Here is a 26966-nt window from a genome sequence, read left to right as displayed (position 1 = left end):
CTGCCTGAATAGAACGTTTAAAAACAAAAACTATTCATAATTATTAAAAACTTGGACCAATAAATAGCCGTGTCGTAACTGGACTCAGGCTTACCAATGTGATTGTCCTTCACCCTCTATTTGTAATAGGTGCTAGTCGGCACCAAGGGTTACGGGATCACACAATGGAATAAAGTATGCCAAACTCAGTACTCGGTGTGTCTGAATGGCGTCCAAAACCTTATCTGTCTGCCAAAGGTTAAAGCAGACTAGTGCACTGCCTAACTATGTGTTTCCCTGCCTAACGCGTTTCTGCATCGGCCCTTATGACCGATGCTTCATTAGAGGCATCTTAAACATTTAGGCACATTCACACATTTTTTTGCAGCAGAACGGACGCTGCGACCACCGCTAGTTATGCTTCGAGTAGTCACAGGCGTCCGTCTGCCTCTCCGGCACTGTAGGGGCAGGAGGTCTGACACTTGTGTGTTGTACCATAAAGGCATATGGATCCAATTTTGGTGACACCTCAACCGCCAAGATGCTGCAGTCAAAAATTCACAGTGGTATCAATGTGGTTAACAGTTATGATTGATGCAGTCTAACCCCTCTCCATTGCCCCCACATGACAGTAAGATGTCCAACGAGAGAAGTAAAATGTATGATGCCTTCACTTCTATAACAGCGCCATATTTGTATAGAGGTTGTATGAGGGATTGCAGCTCTGCCACATTCATTTCAATAATGTAGAGCTGCCACATGCCACAAACCAATGGTGCGGTTGTGTTTCACTAAAATGTTTTCCAGTCCCGATACGAAGACACTGTAATACGATGGGGCTCATTTACTAAGGGTCCTGTGGCCGCGATTCCGTCAGGTTTTCCCGTATATTTCCGATTTGCGCCGTTTTGCGCCGAATTGTCCTGGGTTTTTGGCACACGCGATAGGATTGTGGCGCATCAGAAATCGGCGGGCATCGGAATACATCGGACAACCCAACGTATTCAGAAAAAAACGCAGAATTTAAAAAACGATTTGTGTTGCAAGACAATGCACTCACATGCACTGGGAAGAAGAAGGTGAACTCCGGCGGACCTCGGCACATCAGCGACACCTGCTGGATATCGGGCACACAACCTCATGGAATCCCGGCAGACCCGAATCCTCGTCGGACAACGCGACGTGGGATCGCGACTGGACCGGGTAAGTAAATGCCCCAATATGTTGCTCTGGTCATGTCTGGTTTCCAATGATCCATGAAATTTATAAAGGGCCGGTTACCTGAGTATTTCTCGCTCATCTTGTTGGTCCTGCAGTAGTCCTTAACTTTCGTTTTCTTAAAGAAAAAAATCCGTGTAACCGTTTCTGTTCTGCAACATTCTTTGGATTGTTCTTCAGTGAGGCCTAAGGAGAAACAATGAAACAATGTGAGAATCAGACGCGAGGCCGACAGCATGATATCGACTGAAGACCCAATATATCACATGTGTGAACAAAAGGACCAAAAAAAAAGGACTGAAAAATCCTAAACTTTATGTAAGGGTGAGGGTTCTGTTACTTTGTGTCAGTCTGTACTATGTTCTCTTGTCAGGGTTCTGTTACTTTGTGTTAGTCTATAGCATGGCTTCATGTGAGGGTTCTGTTACTTGTAGTATGACCTCTAGTTGAGATTCTGGTACTTTGGGACCGTCTATACTGTCAGGATTGTGATGTATCGGACCCTCACCTGAGTTCTGAAGGTCCTCGGCGCTGTACTGGTAAAGCAGATCGTATGATCCACCCATTAAGCCTTCTGTGATGTAATGGGTGCCAAAATTATCAAATATTCTGCTGTACAGCGGATAGTTGTACTCCAGGGGTAGATGGTTCAGCGCTCGCAAGAAAACATCTGAAAGCCATGGGTTGTCCTGTTTCATCTTAAATTCTGACACTGAGATGACTTTATTAATCCTGATGTAATTAGAATTCTAAATAGAAAACATTAAAGGAAATATATTAACCAATATATGATATCCATGGCCTCCTTTCTTCTAACATCAACTTTTAAAATTATGCTAATGACCCAGAAGGGCTCTGAGGTGGTGGTGTAAGGGGGGAGCCACTCTGTGCTGTAGCTTCACAGGCTGGTACACTGTTACTTCCCCCCGCACACTGTGTGAGGTAACATCAGTGATAGAGTGGGGGACGTGCTGAGGAGGCAGGCAGGAGGGGAGACAGTGTAACAACTTGGGAATCTGCAGCACAGAGAAGTTCTGATAACTCCGTCCATGGCACTTTAGCATAATTTTAAAAGTTGATTTTAGAAGAAAGAAACCCATTGACAACAAATATAAGAAGATTACCACAGTCACTATGCTTGGATCAATGAGTAATAGTGATTACGGCTCTTCTGGCTCCTGAATGGCTCCCTATTACTATGTATAATAGGGAGCCGCAGTCCAGCCAGTACCCCCCACTCCACACCACTTTTATCCCAATTGTATTGGGTTAATGGGGGCATGGTGAGCCAGTTAGGGGCGGGGTTAAGGTAGCCATCGGCTCACTGAGGGGAGCTGGCTCCTGTCGTTCGCATAAAAGAGCTAGCTCTTTTGTTCTTCGCGAACAGAACATCACTAATGAGTAAGTGGCCCTGGTTTATCAAACTTGATTTTGATGATTTAGATTTTTTTTTAAAGCTAAGGTGTGACCCTGCAGGCTGCAGTCAGTATTGGGTATTGTCGCTGGAGAGATGTGTAATTATATCTTTGTTTTTGATGTTATTAATCGCAGGACTTTGTAAAATGGATTGTATCTTGTGGTGGCCCAGTTCTGGGGCAATGTGTGCTATGATTGTCCATTGAGTCCCCCAATCATAGCTGGTCCAGGAACAAATATCGTAAGGGGACTCCACTGCAGCCCTTGACAGTCATTGATTTTATACCTTCTTATAAGAGGATTTTAATGTTTCCTTAAAGGATGATGATGATGTTCTTCTGGTGTTACTGCGGCCATGCAATAATAAGGGAATTCCTCCAGAAACACCGCTAGTACGATCATATGCTCCAGATTGGCTGCTGGAACGAGTAAAATTGACCACGCTATCGAAGAAATCAGACGACACCTCATCCACAATGTCCTTCGTCTGTTAACGTACAAAACACACATTTCAAACAATGAAATGAGAAATCAGCAACAGAGTTTATGGAGAGAGACAAGAAGTATATGGAATATATTATATAGAAATATAAGAAGGAACGCAGTGTGTGTCTTCCCCTATACAGACAATACAGGAAGGAAGTGTGTGTCTCCAATATGTCCTCTCCTATACAGACAATACAGGAAGGAAGTGTGTGTCTCCAATATGTCCTCCCCTATACAGGAAGGGTGTGTGTGCCTCCAATATGTCCTCCCCTATACAGACAATAAAGGAAGGATGTCTGCGTCTCCAATATGTCCTCCCCTATACAGACAGCACAGGAAGGAAGTGTGTGTCTCCAATATGTCCTCCTCTATACAGACAATACAGGAAGGAAGTGTGCGTCTCCAATATGTCCTCCCCTATACAGGAAGGGTGTGTGTGCCTCCAATATGTCCTCCCCTATACAGACAATAAAGGAAGGATGTCTGCGTCTCCAATATGTCCTCCCCTATACAGACAACACAGGAAGGAAGTGTGTGTCTCCAATATGTCCTCCTCTATACAGACAATACAGGAAGGAAGTGTGTGTCTCCAATATGTCCTCCCCTATACAGACAATAAAGGAAGGAAGTGTGTCTCTCCAATATGTCCTCCCCTATACAGACAATACAGGAAGGATGTCTGTGTCTCCAATATGTCCTCCCCCTATACAGACAATACCGGAAGGAAGTGTGTGTCTCCAATATGTCCTCCCCTATACAGACAATACAGGAAGGAAGTGTGTGTCTCCAATATATCCTCCCCTATACAGACAATACAGGAAGGAAGTCTGTGTCTCCAATATGTCCTCCCCTATACAGATAATAAAGGTAGGAAGTGTGTGTCTCCAATATGTCCTCCACTATACAGACAAAACAGGAAGGAAGTGTGTGTCTCCAATATGTCCTCCCCTATACAGACAATAAAGGAAGGATGTCTGCGTCTCCAATATGTCCTCCCCTATACAGACAATACAGGAAGGAAGTGTGTGTCTCCAATATGTCCTCCTCTATACAGACAATACAGGAAGGAAGTGTGCATCTCCAATATGTCCTCCCCTATACAGACAATACAGGAAGGAAGTGTGTCTCTCCAATATGTCCTCCCCTATACAGACAATACAGGAAGGATGTCTGTGTCTCCAATATGTCCTCCCCCTATACAGACAATACAGGAAGGAAGTGTGTGTCTCCAATATGTCCTCCTCTATACAGACAATACAGGAAGGAAGTGTGCATCTCCAATATGTCCTCCCCTATACAGACAATACAGGAAGGAAGTGTGTCTCTCCAATATGTCCTCCCCTATACAGACAATACAGGAAGGATGTCTGCGTCTCCAATATGTCCTCCCCTATACAGACAATACAGGAAGGAAGTGTGTGTCTCCAATATGTCCTCCTCTATACAGACAATACAGGAAGGAAGTGTGCATCTCCAATATGTCCTCCCCTATACAGACAATACAGGAAGGAAGTGTGTCTCTCCAATATGTCCTCCCCTATACAGACAATACAGGAAGGATGTCTGTGTCTCCAATATGTCCTCCCCCTATACAGACAATACGGGAAGGAAGTGTGTGTCTCCAATATGTCCTCCCCTATACAGACAATACAGGAAGGAAGTGTGTGTCTCCAATATATCCTCCCCTATACAGACAATACAGGAAGGAAGTCTGTGTCTCCAATATGTCCTCCCCTATACAGATAATAAAGGAAGGAAGTGTGTGTCTCTAATATGTCCTCCCCTTATACAGAAAATACAGGAAGGAAGGGTGTGTCTCCAATATGTCCCCCCCTATACAGACAATACAGGAAGGAAGTGTGTGTCTCCAATATGTCCTCCCCCTATACAGACAATACAGGAAGGAAGTGTGCATCTCATCAAGTTTAAAAAGTATTAGAAAATTAAGGAAAACTGCATAAATAGTAAAAAAGAAAAAATTAGATTAGGTATCAGGGAGGAGCATCGCATACAATCCACACCTCAAACTTGAAGCTTTCCAGGTTTATGGGAAGGCGATATAACTTCCGGTTTGGTCCTGTAGCATTACCAGTTACTGTTTGACGTCTTCCTCCAAAAACTGAGGTATCCAGGACCTCGCCTCGACTCTCCCCAGACAGAAAGTTAAATCTACAACCACACAACATAACGTCACAGAAGGGAAAGCCCATGAGAATACTGGTTGGAGGACTGGATGGTGGATATAGTATGAGAACTGAGCAAACCCCACTCACCATCACAGGGCACTGGGTCTATTGCTGACATCCTACCCTACCCAAAGAGTAAGTACCAGTACCTCATTAATCCCATAGTTACCCATTTCCCATCAGCTGCACCCCGGGGATGTTCTCGTAGGTCCTTTGGCCATCTGGCTTTTTACTGCAGCCTCTTTCGTCTGAGTTGTCTCCGCAGTCATTGTCTCCATTGCACTTCAGTTTCCTCTCAATGCAGCGTCCTGGATACAAAATCACAAAGATTTATATCCTTAATTTAATTTTTTGGAAGTTTTGTAAATAAAATGTTTTCAAGACAAAGATTATGTAACCTGTCATCTGGATTTCATATTTTCACCTAACGACAGGTTCCATTAGCCTTTTAAATACTTATTTCCAATCTGCTTTTATAATTAACATGACTTCTTTTAGTCACTGTTAAGGAGATCGCACTGGTTTCGGACGCCATCTTGACTACTGTCCGCCATCTTAGATACAGCGGCCATGTTCCCTGACCATTGTCAAGTTAATGTCATGATTCAAACTTCATTTTATGTAACATGTTTGCTGGCCTGTCAGCTAATACCCTTTGACATGTAAGGAGAAGCCAGTCTGTCCTCGATTATATTGTGATTCTGGAGTCCACTTATCTTCTTCTTAGTATAAACAATATCTGTGTACAAGGTCTCTGAGAACTGAGCACAATTAATTAACTTTTTTCCCAGAATGTGCTGATGACCAATGGAATCGAAGTGCCTTGTCTCCTTTCATACAACACACAAAATGTTGATTTCTCTGTATTAAAATACAGCTGGGTTTTTTGAAATAAACAGTTGGATTTGAGTGCATTGGAAGACCTGACTGTGTCTTTCATTTTCTCTGTCATCTCGCTGCCGGCAGCTATCTCATCCTCCCTCAAAGGGTTAATTAGGACTCACCTTACAAAAGTCAAGAGGAATGTTGGGGCCCTGCATAAAATATCCCTATCAGTATTGGCGTCCTTTTCTGGGTGGGCTTAGGAGTGAACAACAACACCGAGACAGCCTCCGTGAAGGGTCCCCGCCAGCTTGGTGAACAGAACTGACCAGAGAGCTCTCATGTTAAGCTGTTTTTTTTGTCTACCTTGATATGTCACTTCTGGTTCACTAATTGGACGGACCGGGTAAGACTGTCTCTGTGTTATGTCTGCCACTGTTGTTCACTGTAACCTAAGCTCAGAGTTTTGGCAAAGAACCACTTTGTAAGGTGATTGACAGAGACTGGACAGTGACGGATGGTCAGACAGTCTGTGATGTTAGCTGAAGCTGTGGGACGGGAGGGAGTAGCCCTTAGAGGTCCGCACTGCTAAAGTAGGAGGTACTTTGTTGTGATTGTCAGATTCTCATATTGTCTATAGTACTGTTTGTCTAGTGTCAATAGGGTTGCCCATAGAGGTATAGAGCTCAATTTGTGCACGTGCAGCGGAGACCCGCCCTGATCAGGCGGCGTTTAGCTCCTATTGTGGAGTCTGAACGATTTTGTGGATGACTGTAATAACTAGTAGTGACTTGGTAAAGAGTCAGTAAGAGAGTTGACTTGGTTAAGAGTCAAGGAGAGAGTAGTTCAGTAAAGAGGGTTGATTTGGTTAAGAGTCAATAAGGGAGACTTGGTAAAGAGTCCTCTGTGGAAGTCTGGTATCTAGTTTCTTTGGGGTCGGTCACACAAGGTGTCGGATTTGTTGTGTCTGTGGGGGACAGGTTTGGCAGTGTTGCAGTTGTAGACATTTGTGATGGGAAGTAAGCAAAGTAAAGTAAGCCAAGGGTGCGGACCTAGAAAAGCTACTCAGATTGTGTCCCACATGAAGGGGAAAGATGCACAGAGACAGAAGGTTGTTGAGTTAAGTAGGACTGATGGAAAAGTGCAAGTTGACATGATCAGACATAAGGGCTGGTAGTTTTGTGTTTTAAGTAAAAAGTATTGAAGGTTTGAAGGTTTTGGGATGTGTCAGATGATCTGATGATTGTACAAGTGAGAACACTTGATCAGATTTGCAAACAGACACTTAGAGCCGGACGGACGGACCAGGACAGAGTGACAGGAATCCTTCAGAGTGCCCATGGAAGAAAGACACAGGTGATAAGGGACATCTCAAAGTTTTTGATGTGGAAAGAATTTGAGAAAAAGAGATTTAATTATATTTTTTTAGGGAGAGAAAAATGGCCCCTGTAATGCAGACTCCACCCCTGTATCTGAAAAGAAAAGATGACACGTCCTACCATCCTTCAGTGGTGGCCATCTTAAGACAGTTTATTTTTCAGTGGCGGCCATCTTAAGTTATATTCCCTTCAAGTCCCTGAAAGTTAAATGCCTATGACTCTACTCTGTTGGCAGCCATAAAGGCTGGTTGAGGATAAAAGCTGAACCCCCCCTCGGGACTCTGAGTAGACGTGTGAAAAAAAAAATGCTGGCTGGTGATATTTCACCGTTTCGGGTGTCTGCTAGGGGTCTTGGAGTGAGGGATGTTGTTTGTTTGAGTATTATTAAAATTTATTTGATCCCGACAATTAGAGAAAAATTACTATAAAAAGTGTTGCAATGTCTCTGGTACCTGCTTTCTGGCGTTTAAGGGGTTAACAAAAGGGTGGGGGCTGTTGGAGCTACGTTTTGTTTTGTGAAGACATGTAAATGGCCTTGACGCTAAAGTTCTCCAAAAGTCTGGGGCTCTGCCTGAGCTGTGTTATCAGTGTGTGTTCTGTTCTGACCTTGACCCTATAGTAAGCTGAAGTTGTTTACAGAAGGGGGAACAGACTAAGCGAGAACAGCCCCCCCAAACAGAGTTATCGCCTTTCATTGTAGAACTCTCCCCTGCTAGTCCGATGATGATTTTAGCCCATTCGCGGTCAAGAAAAGACCCAGAAAGAACAGCCGGATACATATAGGATGGTCCATGATCTCCAAGTTGCCAATGAGTGTACTGAAGCCCAGTGGTCCCTAGCCCAAACTGGCAGCAGTCCCCGGGAGTGACATATTATTCACTGTTATTGATTTGGCAAATGTTCTCCTCTCTGTGCCCCTACATGAAGATTGCCAGTATCTATTTGCCTTTACCAGTTCACTATTCCAGTATACCTGATGCAGAGTCCCACAAGGGGGGTAAAACTCACCCAGCCAGAACCCCACGGCCCTACAGGGAGTAGACTGGCAGACTGGCCCCTTACTGGATGTTCTCCTTTCCAGTATGCGGAGGACCTACTGTTGTTGTTGTTTGCCAGGATGCATTTATTGACCTTATGTGTTTTCTGTTCCAGAAGGGTTGCAAAGTTTCCAGAGATAAGCTCCAGTATTGCCAGGAGAAGGTGGTCTTCCTAGGCCACTGCTTCTCAGCCACAGGCAGATACCTGACAGAGGAAAAAAAGCTGGCAGTCCAGAATGTGCCCCTGCCCCGAGGCCCTAAGCCTCTTCACATGTTTCTAGGACTGGCCAGCTACTGCAGGCCTGGGACAAGGTCTGCTGCCTCCAGCCTTTTGCTGCCCCTTTCTGACTGAATTGCCTCTTCCCCATTAGTCAGGAGGCAATTGATGCATTCCATAGCCTTAAGCTGGCAAATCCTGTCTGCCTCGGCCCTAGGCACATCCTATTGGATAAGACCTTTTGTTTTATTTTGCACTGAGTATCTAGGCCATGCCACAGGTGTCCTAGCCCAGGAACGTGGTGGCCTCCCCAGTGGCCCATTATTAGGCCCGGTTAGACTCAGTCTTGAGGGGAGCTCCTCATGTGTCAGTAGCTGCAGCCAGCAACCTGCTCAGCAAGGCCAGTGAGTTACAGTGCAAACCCCACATACCTTGCACAGTGTCCTCACCCAAGTACAGCCCAAGTATCTGAGCAAAGGCCAGACAGCTCAGACTCCAGTGTGCACTCCTGATGCCCCAGGATACACTGATAAGGTGCACAGCTCTGAATCCTTTGTTCTATCGCCAGTCTTCCAGGATTCAGAGGGGGGGGGGGGGAGAAGGGTGATTAACCCAGATGTTGAGTTTTTTTTCTCATAGATGGCTCCAGGTCTGCAGGAGAAGACAGACGGTACTACACTGGATATACACTGGTCAGTGGCGCACATGAGGTAGTACAAGCAGAACCACTCCCTCCACACAGGTCAGTGCTGGAGGTGAAGTGATGGCACTCAGGGAAGTGCTACAGCTGGTGGAATGTAAAAGGGCAAACATCTATACTCAAGGTATAGTTCTGGGGTCTAAACACGACTATGAACCCATATGGAAGGCTAGAGATTTCCTCACCTCTGCAGGGACCCACTTTAAGCATGGCACGCTGGTTAAAGAGCTCATGGATGCTCTCTTACTTCCACAAGAGGTGAGGATAGTAAAAGTTAAACCACACACAATTTGGTAACTCCACAAGCCAAGGGCAAGTATGTGGCTGACGGGATGGCGAAGGCAGCTGCACAGTTGGAACCCAGAGACTGTCCTGAAGTCTCAGCGGTGAGTTATGAGCTAAAGGTTTGATCCACAGGTGTTCCAGTCCCCGGTGGCCCGAGTGTCATCAGAAGTGAAGGAAGTGTGGAGGAAAGCTGGAGCCCAGATGCCGATGGGACCTGGATGCTGGGAGAGAGGGTGTGCCTGCCCAGAGCCTTGCACCCAACAGTAAGTCAAGTAGTCCACGGACACACACACATATCCAAAATGGCCATGCTAGTGCTCATAAACCACCAGTGGTTTGCCCGGGCATTACTACCCCTGTCACTAGACTAGTGAAAGCCTTTATAGTCTGTGCCCGCCACAACCCGGGTAAGGTGGTAAAGACCCCACAGAAGGTGACACCCAAGCTGCTGTATCCCTTCCAAAGACTGCAGATGGATTTTATCCAGCTACCGAAAAGTGTTACGTAGGAGTACGTGCCTGTGTGCATTGATCTCTTTCCAGGGTGGCCAGAAGCTTCTGCCATGACCAAGGCTACTGCCAGAGCTGCAGCCAAGAAGGTGGTGAGTGAGATTTTTCTGCAGGTTTGGACTTCCAGAGACTAGAGATGAGCGAGCACTAAAATGCTCGGGTACTCGTTATTTGAGGCGAACTTTTCCCGATGCTCGAGCATTTTTCAAGGGGACCAAGGCTCTGCACAGGGAAGCTTGGCCAAACACCTGGGAACCTCAGAAAAGGATGGAAACACCACGGAAATGGACAGGAAACAGCAGGGGCAGCATGCATGGATGCCTCTGAGGCTGCTTAATCGCACCATTATGCCAAAATTATGGGCAACAGCATGGCCATGACAGAGTGACCGAATGAGGCTAGATAGCATCTAAAACATGCAATAATTGACCCTGACACTATAGGGGACGGCATGCAGAGGCAGCGGCAGCAGTGGCAGGCTAGAGAGTGGCATGGCGACATACCCTAAATGGACTCAGGTTTCACCAAAGGAGGTGAGCAAGAAGCGCTGAAATGATTTCCTATGTGAACAAAAGGTTGACGGAATATTTAGTCGATAACACAGCATGGTGGCGACATAGTGACCAAGTTCCATAACGTATCTGGTGAACCACCCGAAAAATGAGCCTGACACAGCTCTTTTGATAAGGGGACGACATGTGGAGGCAGCCATGGAGATGACTTCCATGATTAAGAGCGACAGTATGGGGCATTCATATTGCGCTGCTATGATTGCAACTTTAGCTCTTCAGCATGGCGGTGACAGATGGGCCGAGTTCCACTATGTATCTGGTGAAACACCTGAAAATTCTGCCTGACACAGCTCGTTTGATAAGAGGACGATGTATGGAGGCAGTGAAGTAGTAGTAGATTAAAGGTGCTGTAGTTAAAACTATGTTAGATGGATCTTGGGATGGAGCTGGCGCTCCGCTGCCAGGCGAGCTTTCGCCTATCCAAGCCCCTGTCTCTCAGCTCCTCCCCAAACAGCACCTCTACTACACATCAAGTGTAGTAGTGTTCTTATAAGTTTGGGTTATGGCGGGTGAGGGGAATGTAAACAGATGCGCAAGAAGCGCTGAAATAATATTGGTAAATGATAAAAGTTTGCCAGTATATTTTGTGGATTACACAGCAGGGTGGCGACAAAGTTAACAAGTTTGATGTGGAAGCCATGAAAACAACCCAAAATTCTGCCTGACACAGCTCGTTTGATAAGGGAACCATGTATGGAGGCTGCTATATGGACGACTTTTGGAGGCAGCTATGGCGATGACGTGTGGAGGTAGCAATGGAGACAACGTGTGGAGGCAGCTAAAAAGACGACGTGTGGAGGCTTCTATGGAGACAATTTAATTTGGATAGTGCCTGTATGTGGCAGTCCAAAAAAGTTTTCAAACCAGAGGAGCAGGTAGGTGGTACTCCAGAAAAATTAAATAGATTGAGTGCCTGTATGTGGCACTCCCAAAAATTGTTTAAAACAGAGGACCGGGTAGGTGGCCCTCCAGAAAAATTAAATACATAGAGTACCTGGACCGAGGTAGGCCCCGCAATCCTCAGCGTCGGCAGTATATGACCAGCCCCAGGGTCAGACTCGGTCCCAGTCTCCACCAAGTTAACCCAATGTGCCGTCAGCGATATATAGTGGCCCTGCCCGGCAGCAATCGTCCACGTGTCCGCGGTCAGGTGGACCTTGTCAGAAACGGCGTTGGTCAGGGCACGGATGATGTTGTCTGACACGTGCTTGTGCAGGGCTGGGACGGCACATCGGGAAAAGTAGTGGCGGCCGGGGACCGAATACCGAGGGGCGGCCGCCGCCATGAGGTTTCGAAAGGCCTCGGTCTCTACCAGCCTATAGGGCAGCATCTCCAGGCTAAGCAGTTTAGAGATGTGGACATTGAGGGCTTGGGCGTGTGGGTGGGTTGCACTATACTTCCTTTTGCGCTCCAGCGTCTGGGGTATGGAGAGCTGAACGCTGGTGGATGCTGTGGAGGACCGTGGAGGCGAAGATGGGGTTTTCGCACGGGAGGTGTTTGGGCGGGGGTCCTGGGCAGGGGGCTGACTAGCAGATGACACAGGGGAAGGAGCAGTGGTGTGCCCGGCCGGAGGTGAATGGGCTTGGTGCCATTGAGTGGGGTGTTTAGCATTCATATGCCTGCGCATACTGGTGGTAGTTAAGCTAGTAGTGGTGGAACCCCTGCTGATCCTGGTTTGGCACAGGTTGCACACCACAGTCCGTCGGTCATCCGGTGTTTCTTTAAAGAACCTCCAGACTTCTGAAAATCTAGCCCTCGCCACAGGAGCTTGACTAAGTGAAACATTTGGCGCTGATGCACCAGCTCTGGCCCTGCCTCTCCGTCTGGCCCCACCACTGCCTCTTCCAACCTGTTCTGCTATAGGAGTCGCCTCCGTCTCAGAAGCACTGTGTTCACCCGGCCTATCAACCCAGCTTGGGTCTGTCACCTCATCATCCTCCGATCCCTCAGTCTGCTCCCCCCTCGGACTTCCTGCCCTGACAACAACTTCACCACTGTCTGACAACCGTGTCTCCTCATCGTCCGACACCTCTTTACACACTTCTTCCACTACGTCAATAATGTCATCATCACCCACAGACTGCGACCGGTGGAAAACCTGGGCATCGGAAAATAGCTCAGCAGCAACCGGACAAGTGGTTTGTGACTGTGGAGAAGGTCCAGAAAACAGTTCCTCAGAGTATGCTGGTTCAAATGCCAAATTTTGCTGGGAGGGGGCAGACTGGGGGGAAGGAGGCTGAGGTGGAGGAGTGCTGATTTCGGTGACATGGGTGGACTGCGTGGAAGACTGACTGGTGGACAAATGGCTAGAAGCATTGTCCGCAATCCACGACATCACCTCTTCGCACTGTTCTGGCCTCAACAGTGCTCTACCACGAGTCCCAGTAACTTGAGACATGATGAACCTAGGGAGTGTAGCTCTGCGGCGTTCCCCTGCTCCCTCATCAGCAGGTGGTGTCTCACCCCGCCCAGGACCACAGCCTCTGACCCCTGCAGTAGTTGGACGCCCACGTCCACGCCCTCGTCCTCTACCCCTAGCCCTCGGGTTAAACATTTTCAAAATTAAAGTGTAAACTTAAAATTTTTTTTTTTGTTTTTTTTTTGTGTTTTTTTTTTTAAACAAAACGATGCTATCCTATTGCTATGGCTAGTTTCTAACCTACACTGACAGCACACAACTGGATTTTGTGCTGTGCCTGATGACTTTGAGTTATAAAAAAAAATAAACGTAAAAAAAAATAAATCAGAAGACTGTGCCTAATTCAAATCAAACCCCTAATAAATTGTCCCACTTCGGTGTTTGAGGTGGATATGTGTGTCACTAAGAGCTAAACACAACGGTCGCAAGTCTCCCAGCAAATTCCTCACAATATGGTACTAGCTGCACTACTAGTGGCAGCAAGTCCAGCCAAAAGCAAACCAAAAAAAAGTAAAATATAACGCTATTGTAGGCCTAAGTAAGCCGTTGGGGTTCTCCTATGGCTATTTTCTAGCCTACACTGAAAGCACACTGCTTTGCCAGATTACTTTGAGTTATAAAAAGAAATAAACGTAAAAAAAAATAAATCAGCAGACTCTGCCTAATTCTAATCAAACCCCTAACAAATTGTCCCACTTCGGTGTTTGAGGTGGATATGCGTGTCACTAAGAGCTAAACACAACGGTCGCAAGTCTCCCTGCAAATTCCTCACAATATGGTACTAGCTGCACTACTAATGGCAGCAAGCCCAGCCAAAAGCAAACAAAAAAAAAGTAAAATATAACGTTATTGTAGCCCTAAGAAGGGCTGTTGGGTTCTTGTAGAATCACTCCTGCCTAACACTATTGAAATAGAACACCCTAACGCTTTCCCTGACCAGCAGCAGCTCTCTCCCTAGCGGCATCCAGACAGTGAATGATCCGAGCAGCGCGGGCAGGGACTAATCTATTCCAGGGTCACCTGATCAGGCCAGCCAACCACTGCTATCGACATGTAAGGGTACCACGTCATGCTGGGTGGAGTGCAGAGTCTCCTGGCTTGTGATTGCCTCTGTTTCTGGCCGCCAAAAATCACAACGGCGGGAGATGCCATTTTCTCGAGCTGGCGAAATACTCATCCGAGCAACGAGCAGTTTCGAGTACGCTAATGCTCGAACGAGCATCAAGCTCGGACGCGTATGTTCGCTCATCTCTACCAGAGACCATAGAGTCCGGTCGCAGAACCCACTTCACTGGACAGGTAAAGACCTGAAACCTTGTCCCTCCTGGGTGTAGAACAGGCCCTGCACACCCCTTGCCCTTCCCAAGTTAGTTGTGGGTTTGAGATACTTTAAATGGCACTCTTAAGTTAGAGATCCGGAAGGCCATGGAAGAAACAGGGAAACCATGGCGCGAGTGCTTTTTCTGCTGCCCACCATTCAGTTAGGACCACCCTTAACAGAAAAGATGGGATTGTCCCCCTTTGAAGTACTTTTTGGCTGTGCACCCAGGCTAGGTCTCTACTTTCCACAGACCCTATAGCTGATGGCAGGAAACCAGGTGGAATATGCCACACAGTTGAGCCAGGCCTTGGAAAAGGTCGGCAAAAGTGTTTCTGATTCCTTTTTCAGATCCAGACAGAGACCTCAAGGTGCATAACCTGAAGCCTGGAGACTACGTGGTGGTAAAGAGACACCAGAGAGAGAGTCCGGAGCCTCACTACGACGGTCCTTTCCAAGTCCTGCTGCACCCCAACTATGACTATCACTGTAACTATAGGGGTGACCAGGATGCCCCCAGGGTAGCAGACTTTACCTACGGTTGGTGCAACACGACAATGACCTTCTTTAACATTGACAGCACAGGTAGCCCTGTATTAGCAGTGTCTGATGTGTACAGGATTTGTGGGGAGAGGAGAGTCAGGTCAGACCTAGAGGCTGGGAAGGTGTGTGTGCTGTGATAAAATTTGTGCATTCCTTCCTCGTGATCCCCAGGGATAAGGTTGATCAGACACATAAAGAAAAGGTAGAGAATCCCAAAGGATTCTGGAAGAGTGAAGCGCCTAGATGACAACGTTTATACAGATACAGTCGGAGCAACAAGAGGGGTCCCAGATGAGTACAAGGCCCACAATCAGATATGTGCAGGTCTAGAGTCCATTATTCCCCAGATAGCTATGAGTAAAGATTTTGATTGGGTTAACTGTTTTTTTTTATTGTAATCAACAGAGATTTGTGAGTTATATCCGAGATATTTCCCAGAACCGCATGGCTTTGGACATGATCCTTGCTGAGAAGGGAGGAGTCTGTAAGATGGTGGGAGTGGCTTGTTGCATGTACATCCCGGATGACATCGCCCCCTATGGATCCATTACCCATGCACTTGAAGAGATTGAAGGACTGTCCAGGGAACTCAAGAGAAACTCTGGGCTGGACACTTTGTCCTTCACTTTGTGGTTGGGGGATTGGAAGGGTTTCCTTTAAGTGGGGGTAATATTGGGGATTGTGATTTTGCTCTTGTCACTTATTGCGTGTTGTGTAGTCCTCCTCATCAAGTCCACCATGTCCCAGATGTCCGTCCAGGCGGTAGGAACCACGACAGGAGAAGTGCCCGGAGCGGAGGATGATGCTGCCTGTTTACAAACCTATGGACTATGGGAACTCAGTGATGTGATTTGAGTGTGCGGGCCTGTAACCCCCGAGTGACCAGCCTCCAGGGGATCTGGTGAAGAGTTAACAAGTCCAGCAGGTACGGGCTTAGCCTACCTGTATGTACCTGGAGCTTGAGGAGGTCGCTCAGGATGGAGTTACAGGCCAGCAAAGCTCAAAGGGGGGAATTGTTAAGGAGATCGCACTGGTTTCGGACGCCATCTTGACTACTGTCCGCCATCTTAGATACAGTGGCCATGTTCCCTGACCATTGTCAAGTTAATGTCATGATTCAAACTTCATTTTATGTAACATGTTTGCTGGCCTGTCAGCTAATACCCTTTGACATGTAATGAGAAGCCAGTCTGTCCTCGATTATATTGTGATTCTGGAGTCCACTTATCTTCTTCTTAGTATAAACAATATCTGTGTACAAGGTCTCTGAGAACTGAGCACAATTAATTAACTTTTTCCCAGAATGTGCTGATGTCCAATGGAATCGAAGTGCCTTATCTCCTTTCATACAACACCCAAATGTTGATTTCTCTGTATTAAAATACAGCTGGGGTTTTTTGGAATAAACAGTGTGATTTGAGTGCATTGGAAGACCTGACTTTTCATTTACTCTGTCAGCTATCTCATCCTCCCTCAAAGGGTTAATTAGGACTCACCTTACAAAAGTCAAGAGGGCTGTTGGGGCCCTGCATAAAAAATCCCTATCAGTCACTAGTAAACATACCTGGCTCCCTGCCAGCAAACTGCAGCATGGAGGGGCTCTGGTAACATCCCTAGTCTTTCTGGATCATTAGCATAATTTTAAAAGTGGATTTTAGACAGAAGGAAGTCATGGAAAACAAATATAAGAAGATGAATACCACAGTCACGGTGCCTGGATCTATGAGTAAGTGCCCCTGGTTTATCATGATGGATTTTGATGATTTCCTTTTATCATTTCCTTGTAGAAATCCCTAGCTGCCAATACCATTACGGACCTCCCCTGCACCCTCTGCCCGGGGATCCCTTCACCACCTTTACATCAGCAGTGCCCTATGGTAACCTTTCATCATATTGCAGCCTCCCCCTCTTCTTGCATCCCCTCGCTGGCCATGCCTGGTGATTTTTATGATTTCCTTTCAAGTAAATTAAACTACAGACACACACATATACTCCTCTTCTCCTCGATCCCAGCGCTTTTCTTCTTTAAACTTGACACACAGGGATTTCTGGGAAAAAAAAAGAGTTATAACAAGCATCCTGGAGCACAAGGACGCGATGTCCGGTACTCTGGGCTGCTAATTAGTCACACCTCTCGTGAAAACGTGAATAATTAGCAGCCGGACATCGCGTCCTTGTGCTCTAGGCTGCATTTTATAACTCTTTTTTCCAGCGTTCCCGTTGTGTCAAGATTAAAGAAGACCGGCACCGGGATTGAGAAGAGAAGTATAGGTGAGTGTCTGAAGTTTAATTTATACTTTACTTTAATGGTAGATTTCCTTCAAAGGAAATAATCAAATTGCTGGGCAGGGCCAGCGAGGGGATTTCATTTTACTTTACTTTAGTAGTAGATTTGCTTTAACCTTGTTCCTCGATTACTTGCATACTAGGCTGAGCCCAGTGTACATGTATATAGTGGCTACAGAAGGATAAGCTTCAGAATACAGTGTACTCTAGTGTTATAGAGAATCCATACTTCCCAACATTTGGAGAGGTAAAAGAGGGATAAAAGTTTCGGTGAATGTAGCATGCCAAAGAAATTATCTCCCTTATGGCACAACTTTTGTCCCACCTCTTACTCCACCCCCATACAGTTTAGAAAAAAGAGTGCATCACATCTTTGGCCCCTCTTTTAATGCAAGAAAGTTGCTAGTTATGATATTAAAAATGGTATTAATGGTATGGTATGGTATTTAAAAAGCTACCTGCGATTAGGTGGAAATGTGAGATCCTTATGACAGGTTCCCCATACCTCCAAGATTTGGGGCTCTGTCCCAACATAGATAGAGTTGAGATAGAGCAGAGAAGGGGGCCACAATAAGATGGGGAGCAGAGAAGGGGGCACAATAAGAGGGGGAGCAGAGAAGGGGGCACAATAAGAGGGGGAGCAGAGAAGGGGGCACAATAAAAGGGGGAACATAGAGGTGGGGCACAATAAGAGGGGGAGCATAAAAGTGCGGCACAATAAGAGGGGAAGCAGGGAAGGGGGCACAATAATATTGGGAGCATAGAAGTGGGGCACAATAAGAGGGGGAGCAGGGAAGGGGGCACAATAAGATTGGGAGCATAGAAGTGGGGCACAATAAAAGGGGAGCAATGAAGGGACAACTATGAGACAGAGAAAAAGAAGGCATAATGAGAAGAGGAGGGGGAATGGGGCATTGTACAGGATGGGAACATTTTTAAATATTTATATATGAAATCAGCATTTTTATCAATTTCTTTATCTATTCAATGTGATATATACGTATGTATTTCTGTTTGTGTTATATATTTATTTATCTTGTAATGCTATCCCCACACACACATTTATATGTTTGGATGTAATATATTATTTGTGTTCATTTATCAAACCATGAGCTCCTCCTGTAATGCCAAAATTATACCTATTATATTTTTTGGTTTATATTTTATATAATTTGGGATTTATTTATCTATCTATTTATCAATTCATGTGCTCCTCTTCTAATGTTATTATACCTACATATATCGATTCGCTTATTATATCACTTACATACATATGTCACTATGTTATGATCTTTTCTCTTTTATGAATTTTTATACCAAGATGGAAACAACACTTTTATTTATTGTGTTAGACCTGATGTAATACAGTGTGAAAAGCGTTTTCCAATTTTATCCCAATAAAGAAACAAATGTGATACACATGAAGAATTCCTGCGCCTTCTAAAAATGTCTTTTTTTCTGGGTATTACTATTCGTAATTCACCCATCTGGTATACACATAAGTTGCAGACAGTTATCTTACAGCCAAAAACAGCATAGTGAAGAGGTAGATACAGAAGTGGAGGTTCTGCCAAAGATCTTATCGCCAGATACAGGATAGTAAGAAGAAAGAGTAGGAGCAAGAAGTGCTTTCTATTAGAAATTTCCTTCTACAGCCAGTTGTCCTACTACTAGAAACAGAATATGAGGAGAGGGATTCTCCTGTTGCAGCCAGTTGTCTTACAGACAGGCACAAAATAATGAGGGTGAGGAGGATGTTGAAGTCAGTTGTCTTACAGCCAGGCACAGGGTAGTGAGGAGTTGGGGGGGGAAGCTCCTGTATCAGCCAGTTGTCTTAGGTGGGCAGATAATAGTGTGTAACAGAATGATGACATGGTTGCTGTCCTAGAAATGCAGAGATTTGTATATGTATATATTTTAGTCATACTGTAAGACCAGGATAAAAGGAGAGGAGGAGATTAATAATTTTTGTGTATTTTCTGTTTCTATTCTTGTAAATGTCCCCATTAATTATGGATGTGTTTTATAGACTCTGTTTACAAGTTATTTCGGCAAATGAAAGAAACACACTTGTAATTGTTTCTTCTCATTCTCCAAGCATCTGCTGGGAAATGAGATTATCTAAAACAGTAATATCTTTGATGGATCTGACTGTTCCCTTCCTGTCCAGAAACATCAGAGGTGAGCGTAGTAATTATCACAAAAGCAGCACTGAACAGATGCTCGCCCATGTGTCTGCGGGTTCTTGCCGCTTCCTTCAAGTAAACAGTTTGTTTTCTCAAAATGTGTATTTAGTAGAAAATGATGTAGAAAAATCACAGGCAAATAAAGAGAAAACCGGGAAAAACTTTACTGGCAACAAACATGAAACTTCATTGCAGCCAGTGTCAGGAACATGGTGACAAACCTAAACCTGCTGCACATACCTGCACTAAGGGTGGCCATCAGGGGCCCAGACTAGTGGGACTATAACAGGGGCCCAGACTAGTGGGACTATAACAGGGGCCCAGACTAGTGGGACTATAACAGGGGCCCAGACTAATGGGACTATAACAGGGGCTCAGACTAATTGGACTATAACAGGGGCCCTAACTAATGGGACTATAACAGGTGCCCAGACTAATGGGACTATAACAGGGGCCCAGACTAATGGGATTATAACAGGGGCCCAGACTAATGGGGCTATAACAGGGGCCCAGACTAATGGGTCTATAACTGGGGCCCAAACTAATGGGACTATAACAGGGGCCCAGACTAATGAGACTATAACAGGTGCCCAGACTAATGGGACTATAACAGGGGCCCAGACTAATGGGACTATAACAGGGGCACAGACTAATGGGACTATAACAGGTGCCCAGAATAATGGGACTATAACAGGTGCCCAGAATAATGGGACTATAACAGGTGCCCAGAATAATGGGACTATAACAGGGGCCCAGACTAATGGGACTATAACAGGGGCACAGACTAATGGGACTATAACAGGGGCCCAGGAGTCACTTACCAAACCATTAATTTATTAGCCAAGGTATCTTCTGCTCCTCTACTCCAGACCTTGTCCCTAAAACTAAGGTGACCTCAGACAAGACTTCAAAGTAAATTCATAACCCAAATTAACCAAACTTCAAAGTAAATACTCACCTTGCACAAGAGAACCCAGAGCAGACCCCCTAAATAACATAACTCCAGAACAAAACACAAATTTTGATTTTAAAGAATATCATTAAATAAATACTTCAGACCCCTGAAAAACCCAGACCCCAAAATTATTGATACCAGACCACAAACATTATTCAGGCCTAAGAGAATAACCCTAAATGAATCCTCAGACCCAAAACTAATTTTATACCCTACATAAAAACCCAAAAGTTTTTCCACCTTTTGCCAAATTTCAGGCTTCAAACATAAAGCCATACAATTGTAATTTTTGGGTGAAGAAGCAACAACAAGTGGGACACAATTGGGAAGTGGAAGGAAATTTATCAGATATTTTAAATTTTGTAAAAAATATTAAACTGAAAAGTGGGGTGTGCAATATTATAATGTAAGTCACAGTCCTCGGCACCTAACCTACCATCTCAGATACCCCCTGTGACGTCATTGGAGGGCAGTGATCGGATGCCTCATTGAGACTTGTAGGCTTGCCATGTGTAATGATCTCTAATAGGCTATTAGAGATCAGCAGTAAAATAGCTACATACTGCAATATAGTAGTATTGCAGTATATTGCATTAGCAGTCAGAATTAAAGGGTTAAAATACCCTGGAGGGTCTGAAATAAAGGTAAAAAAAAGATATAGGTCTTATATTAAGACCTATAAAGCCTGGTACACATTTGATTATAGTGACCCAAAGATTAAAGGGAAAGTTTCATTTGGAGCGCTGAATAAAACCCATACAAACGTCCACAAGAAAACTCCACAAATGTGCTTTTTTTTTTGTCAATTTCACTGCACTTGGAATTTTTTTTACAGCTTTCCAGTACATTGCATGGCTCCACTAAAAAGTACAGTTTGTCTCGCAGATAAAAAGCCCATATACATCTCTGTCAACGGGAAAATAAAAAAGTTATTGCTTTTGGAATGAGAGGAGTAAAAAACAGAAAAGCAGAAACGAAAAAGGGCTGAGTCCTGTAATGGTTTAAGAGGAGAATCACTCCTGTCTGATATCAGGATTGTGATGACACAGAACTGGAAATATCCACTGTTAAAGTTGTAGTACAGTTCTCCAACCATGACTGTAACTTTTAGGCTGGATTCACAAGAATGTATGCCCGCAGGACCGTAGCCAGGCGGCACACGTCCGGTGTCATGGAGAGGAGGAGGGGTGATCCCTCTCCATAGTGATACATGGCGGATGGCGCCATAACACAGGGAAAGATAGGACATGTCCTATCTGCAACATCCTCCATCCGGGCCTAGCCTTTTCTTGGGGCCTGGAGGCAGCCGGGGCCCAGAATACCGGAGTGGCTGGCTAGTGCGGCCTAGGCACGCTGATGTCACGGTGCTTGGTATGGGCACGCTGTGCTCCTACAGCCTGGCAGGTCTATAGCAGGTGGTGTGTGCAAGAAATATGGAGGGAGAGGCTCATGTACTGGTTCACCCTGGGGCAGCCCCTGAGTGTCTGTAAGACAGGTCCCTGGGTGATAGATGGGGAGCCCGTGGTGGTAGACAGCCGTATCCAGGGACCAGATGGAGGCAACAGTTCTTTATTCAACAGCAGGCAAAATGATAACAGCAGATTTAGCAGCAGATTCGTTAAGCTGGAAAGAGAGCTGACCCACAGGAAGGTTACACGCAGCCTGGTAGTAGCTTCAGGCTGGGCTGATAGAAATGGAGCTGAGCCTGGGTGGTGGATCTCAGCTCTGGGCTTAAGTCTCCTTACTTGCCCTGGGGGCTAGGCACCTATGTTTGCTGGTGTTAGGACACTGGCTGTGGCAGCACTGACATGTGCTGCTCACTCTGACTAGACTGAACCAGACTAAGACCTAAGACTTTTCACCATGTACTCCCGCCCACCAGGGGATTATATACCCGCTTGCTTTACAAGAACATCATTGGACAATAGCACCAGATAGATAGGCTCACCAGATAGATCCTGACAATGAGAGGGCGATATTCGCAACAACCACCTTTCCTATGCACTGGCAGGGGTGTTGCATATTGCCGATTAGCGGCCTATGGGAGACGTATGTACGGCCACAAGCATATGTCCTCCTACGATTGTGTGAATGTAGCCTAACTGCAAATATTGTGAAGGCAGAATGTAGCAGGAAATTCAGGGAGACATTGCTGAGAGTTAACAGAAGTTCATGCACCTTCAGTATATGTAGCTGAACATGGGGAAGGAGACTAATTGACCCTGGACATATTTTTACATGTTGTTGTAAAGGTTTATCCAATTTTACTAACCTTTTCTTCTCTTAACCCTTTCACTATAACAGGGGCCCTACACTTTTTTCAACTTTACAGTAAAAATTAGATTTTTAAATACAGATCAAATTGTGAATTTAAATTTAAGAGCGGATATCTGCGGTTCTGTTTCAACTAGAAACACAATCCTGATATTTTTGTTAAGGGGAGATACTCCTCTTTAAAAAGACATCAGAATTGCTTTCCAGGAGACATGGCCGTTTGGAGTGAGCCCTCTATACATATTTATAACATATTTTGGTAAAGGTTTATACAATTCTTTACAATTTTAATGGGAAATAGAACAAAAATCATATTTTTTTCACATTTTAGTCTTTGTCTGCTAATTCTATTACACTAAAATATGTTATAAATAAAAAATTATAAGTAAATATGCCCCATAATGTCACATATGAGGAGTAAAGCAGTAGTAACCCCGGCATCTTACCTGTGTCACATTGAAATTTTTTCGTGCAATCTGCCTGCTCCATATAACAGAGCTTTGTTGGGATACATGGCTGTGATTCCGACAGCTGTCCTGCACAACTCTGACCTCCAAACTGAGAGGGGCGCTGCAACGACCGAACCTTAAACTGCAAATAAAAAAAGAGGTGGGTTAATGAGCAGTGATTCTTGTGATTTACAGTTTTCCTGGTCTTGTTCTCACAAACGGTTAATGAATATGTTGCAGCAAAGTTTCCATTCAGAGGCAGTGACCCTGTACATAGCTAGTCCTGCTCTACGCTGAATAGTGAAAATAATTGTATCGAGTCTAGACAATGCTCTGTGAGCTAAACACATCAGCAGCAGTTGCACAGATCTCTTCTAGTTTGCTACAATGTATCAGTCTTGCGTCCAGGCTGTTTAGCTCACAGAGCATTGTATAGACTGGATACAATTCTCTCTATTCAGAGGCAGTGACCCTGTACATAGCTAGTCCTGCTCTCAGCTGAGAAGTGGAGACAATTGTATCCAGTCTAGACAATTCTTTGTGAGCTAAACACATCGGGCCAGATCTATTATTCTGGCTGCGCCAGTTTTGTGTCGTACTTTGCACCGGAAAGAATGTCTTTGGTGGAGCTCGCACATGTATTTAAGAAGTGTCTGTGCCAGTTTTGTGTTGCGGGCACACTGTGTCTCACAAGTCAGAAAAAATTAGCAACCAAAGGGGTCCCGGTTTGAGACATATTTAATAAAACGACTTGACAGAATTGTGTTGCAAGCTTTATGTTAAAGGTGCCCCAAAAAATGATGGCGCACCCTGCACACTTGAAAGGCAAACTGCACGTAGTAAAGGTAACACTACTTTAGATAAGTCTGACCTATCAGCATCAGCTGCACAGATACATCTGCTGGTTTTTACAATGTATCAGTCACTTTCAGTCCTACTTTTTCTATGTTTCACTCTAGTTTCCTCTGTTCCCATTATCCCTCAGACGCTTTGTACCTCCTCTAGTTTCCTCTGTCCTCTCTAGTAGTGGATTGCAATGTAGGCAGTTTGGGTATTAGCCAGGGGCCCAAGCCTTCTAGAGAGCCCATGGCCACCCAAACCACCCACCGAATTTTATACTGAGAAGTGCCTTCACTCTGCTCTCGATAAACATGTACACAAGAGCTTTTTCAGGACCCACAAAGTTCCTGAAACCATAGCTTGAAAGCAGAAGAGGGGACGCATCCTCCATTCCCCAAGAAGCTGATTCTAGTAACAGATGTAGGAAGTGATTCCAGACTTGTAGGGGCAATAATATTCATACAGCCCAGGGTGCATGTCAGTCTTAATCCTCCGCTGGTCCTTTCCAGACTTCTCTATCCTCCTCTTTCAGATTAATCTTTCCTTCTCCAAACTCCTCTGTCTATGGCTTATCTCCTATAGAATGAGTAATTCTGAATTTAGTCTCATAGAGCATTGTCTAGACTTGATCTTACATCCCTTTTTAATTCCTTCAGCCTTTTGCCCCCTCGAGACTTCTGTAACCTCCAGAATGCTCCTCTGCCCCATACTCATCTTCCCTTGCCAGGCTCCATTCTTACCTCCAGACCTCTGTCCTCCTCCAAATACCTCTGTCAGGTTCAGATTCCTCTCTACCCTCTAGACTCCTCTGTCTCTCTTCAAACGCCTCTCTCCCATGTAGTCTTCCCAGTTTTCTAAGGACCCCTAGCTACCCCCTAGACTTCCCTTTCTACTCCTGCCCCCTCTCTCCTCTGTAGACTCCTTTTTACCTGACAACCCCTCCTCCCATTTAGACTTCCTTTCTGGAAGAGAGATACTGATTAACAGATAATATGAATTGAGCCCCAAAAACAACTGGATCACACTCTGCTTTTTGATGCAGTTTTTAAGTGTTTTTTTTTTACTCTTGCTAAAGCCAAGGGTAGGACATGCACTCCCCTGTGTGATCCTGGCCATACGACAAACTCCACCCCAATGTTTATGGTTATCACATTCGTGTGTTTGATACCTGCTTCTTCAGGCAAGGGTCACATTCAGACCATGGACCAAAATCTCCTAGCTGGCAGTTGATTGGACACGGCTGGTCATTGCATGATCGTCTCTCATTTTTGGTACAAAGACGTTCACAGTCGTTTTTCCGGTAGTAGTCATCATAAACAATATTCCTGTATGGAAAATATGTCATACGCAGAATGAAATGTAAAAGTAGACATATCATGGAGGAAAGCAGTGGAGTAGCTGAGGGGCCCTTTTGCTGTTATTTCCAACTACTATTTGGTGGCAAAAACAATGTGTAGGAAGTCAAGCGGAATAGGCAAATGTTTCACACCTACCTGGATCTACTCTGAGTTCCGTGGTTACATGTTTGAGTACAACTTGACCATGAGCCCCAAGGGTAATGTTCACAGAAGCATGAAGACGCCTTCCCAGCAATGGAGCTTATGAGCAAGCATACAAACACAAATCTGCCACCCATGGATGTTTCTGCTGAAAGACAAAGCCATCAAAAATACTTCACCTACTAATATTGTCCCTTCCCTCATTCTGCTAACCACTCCTATCTAAAAGCACAGTGACCATACAGCATTTCAAGAAAGCTGGCTCACTGCCCTTGAGGAGCTATGGCACCGCCCCTGAGGAGCAGCCCACAGGGAGAAACTATTATTCTGAATACATCTTTCAGTATCTATGCTAACAGAAGGCTGTTCTTACCACTGGAAAAGGCAACAGAACTGCCAGGAGATTCCCCTAGGTCACCGTCAGAGGACAGGTCTCACAGGTCTCCTATCTACATAGGATTTCCATTGTTAAAGATATTGTACCATCCAGAAAACATATTTTTATATCCACTGTCGGATCTTCATTTGGGATCATCAACAGGGACAGAAAACTGTCTAGAGGACCTGGTAAGTCCCATTGTTTTGAATGAACACTGTGTAATGCTTAATTTTTCTGGTGGGGGCACTGAAGAAGAATAGAATTATTACTGATCTTTGAGGTCTTAAAACTCTTGTCATTAAAGGAGCATATACCAGGGGCGGGGCTTAAGGGGTTGCAGAGGGTACAGGAGAGCCTGGGACCCATAGCCGGTCTTTAAGGATTCTTAATAAGTGATAGTCAAGGGGCCTGGAAGAGCATTTTTCAGCAGCAGCATCTAACTTAGAGCTGCCATTCACATCAAACAACCCCTTTAAGAATGTAGCTGGTAAGGGAATGGCCTATTGGCCATAAAAAGGAACAGGACAAGGTGCATATTATAAGGTTGCACCCTGCCCATCTGCCTCATCATCTTATAAAGAACCCCCAACCCCTTGTATAAAATATAGGGATGCACTTACCTCTCTGCTGCTTCCTCTGTCTGTGTGTGAGGTGCTCATGGGTCCAGGGTCTGTATTTACACTGGTTAATTTTACACCATTCTCCACTCCCACCTAAATCTGAAAGTGAGCAGTGCCCCATTGTCTCTTACATTACTCATTAACCCCCTTAAGGACATTTTGGAATTTTGAATTTTTTTTATTCTAGTTACATTTTTTGGGGTTCGTTTTTTGGAAAATCAGCTTACACATGTCCTTGTGCAGCAGCACTGATAGACAGACTTATCCCTCTGCACTGTAATAGCAGGTTAGTGTCTCCTCTTCCTTGGGGCAGCACAGGACTTGGTACCATGCTGCCCATAGGGGATGTAAGCCAACCAAAGGCAAGAGGTGGCAAGAGAGTAAGGTGGCGG

At 45.1% G+C, this 26966-nt stretch overlaps 1 protein-coding gene across 2 annotated transcripts in view; it reads right to left on the bottom strand.

Annotated features, from left to right (window-relative positions):
• C6 (complement C6) overlaps nt 1-26710 on the bottom strand; it is a 39017-nt gene extending 12307 nt beyond the window's left edge. Inside the window, exons 1-9 of one of the 2 annotated variants that reach the window (XM_072135541.1) lie at nt 26575-26710; nt 25570-25723; nt 25245-25401; nt 23234-23378; nt 5455-5593; nt 5121-5268; nt 2900-3100; nt 1706-1946; nt 1261-1383 (exon numbers count right to left, since the gene is read on the bottom strand). In XM_072135541.1, coding sequence (XP_071991642.1) covers nt 1261-1383; nt 1706-1946; nt 2900-3100; nt 5121-5268; nt 5455-5593; nt 23234-23378; nt 25245-25401; nt 25570-25723; nt 26575-26695 — 1429 coding nt within the window. In that variant the 5' untranslated portion in view covers nt 26696-26710. The remainder of the gene's footprint in view (nt 1-1260; nt 1384-1705; nt 1947-2899; nt 3101-5120; nt 5269-5454; nt 5594-23233; nt 23379-25244; nt 25402-25569; nt 25724-26574) is intronic. The other variant, XM_072135547.1, reaches the window with a different exon arrangement.
• Between the last annotated feature and the right edge of the window lie 256 nt (nt 26711-26966).

This window comes from Engystomops pustulosus, chromosome 1 (genome assembly GCF_040894005.1).
Source record: "Engystomops pustulosus chromosome 1, aEngPut4.maternal, whole genome shotgun sequence".
NCBI classification, from domain to species: domain Eukaryota; kingdom Metazoa; phylum Chordata; class Amphibia; order Anura; family Leptodactylidae; genus Engystomops; species Engystomops pustulosus.
This window is presented reverse-complemented; position numbering and strand designations above follow the sequence as displayed.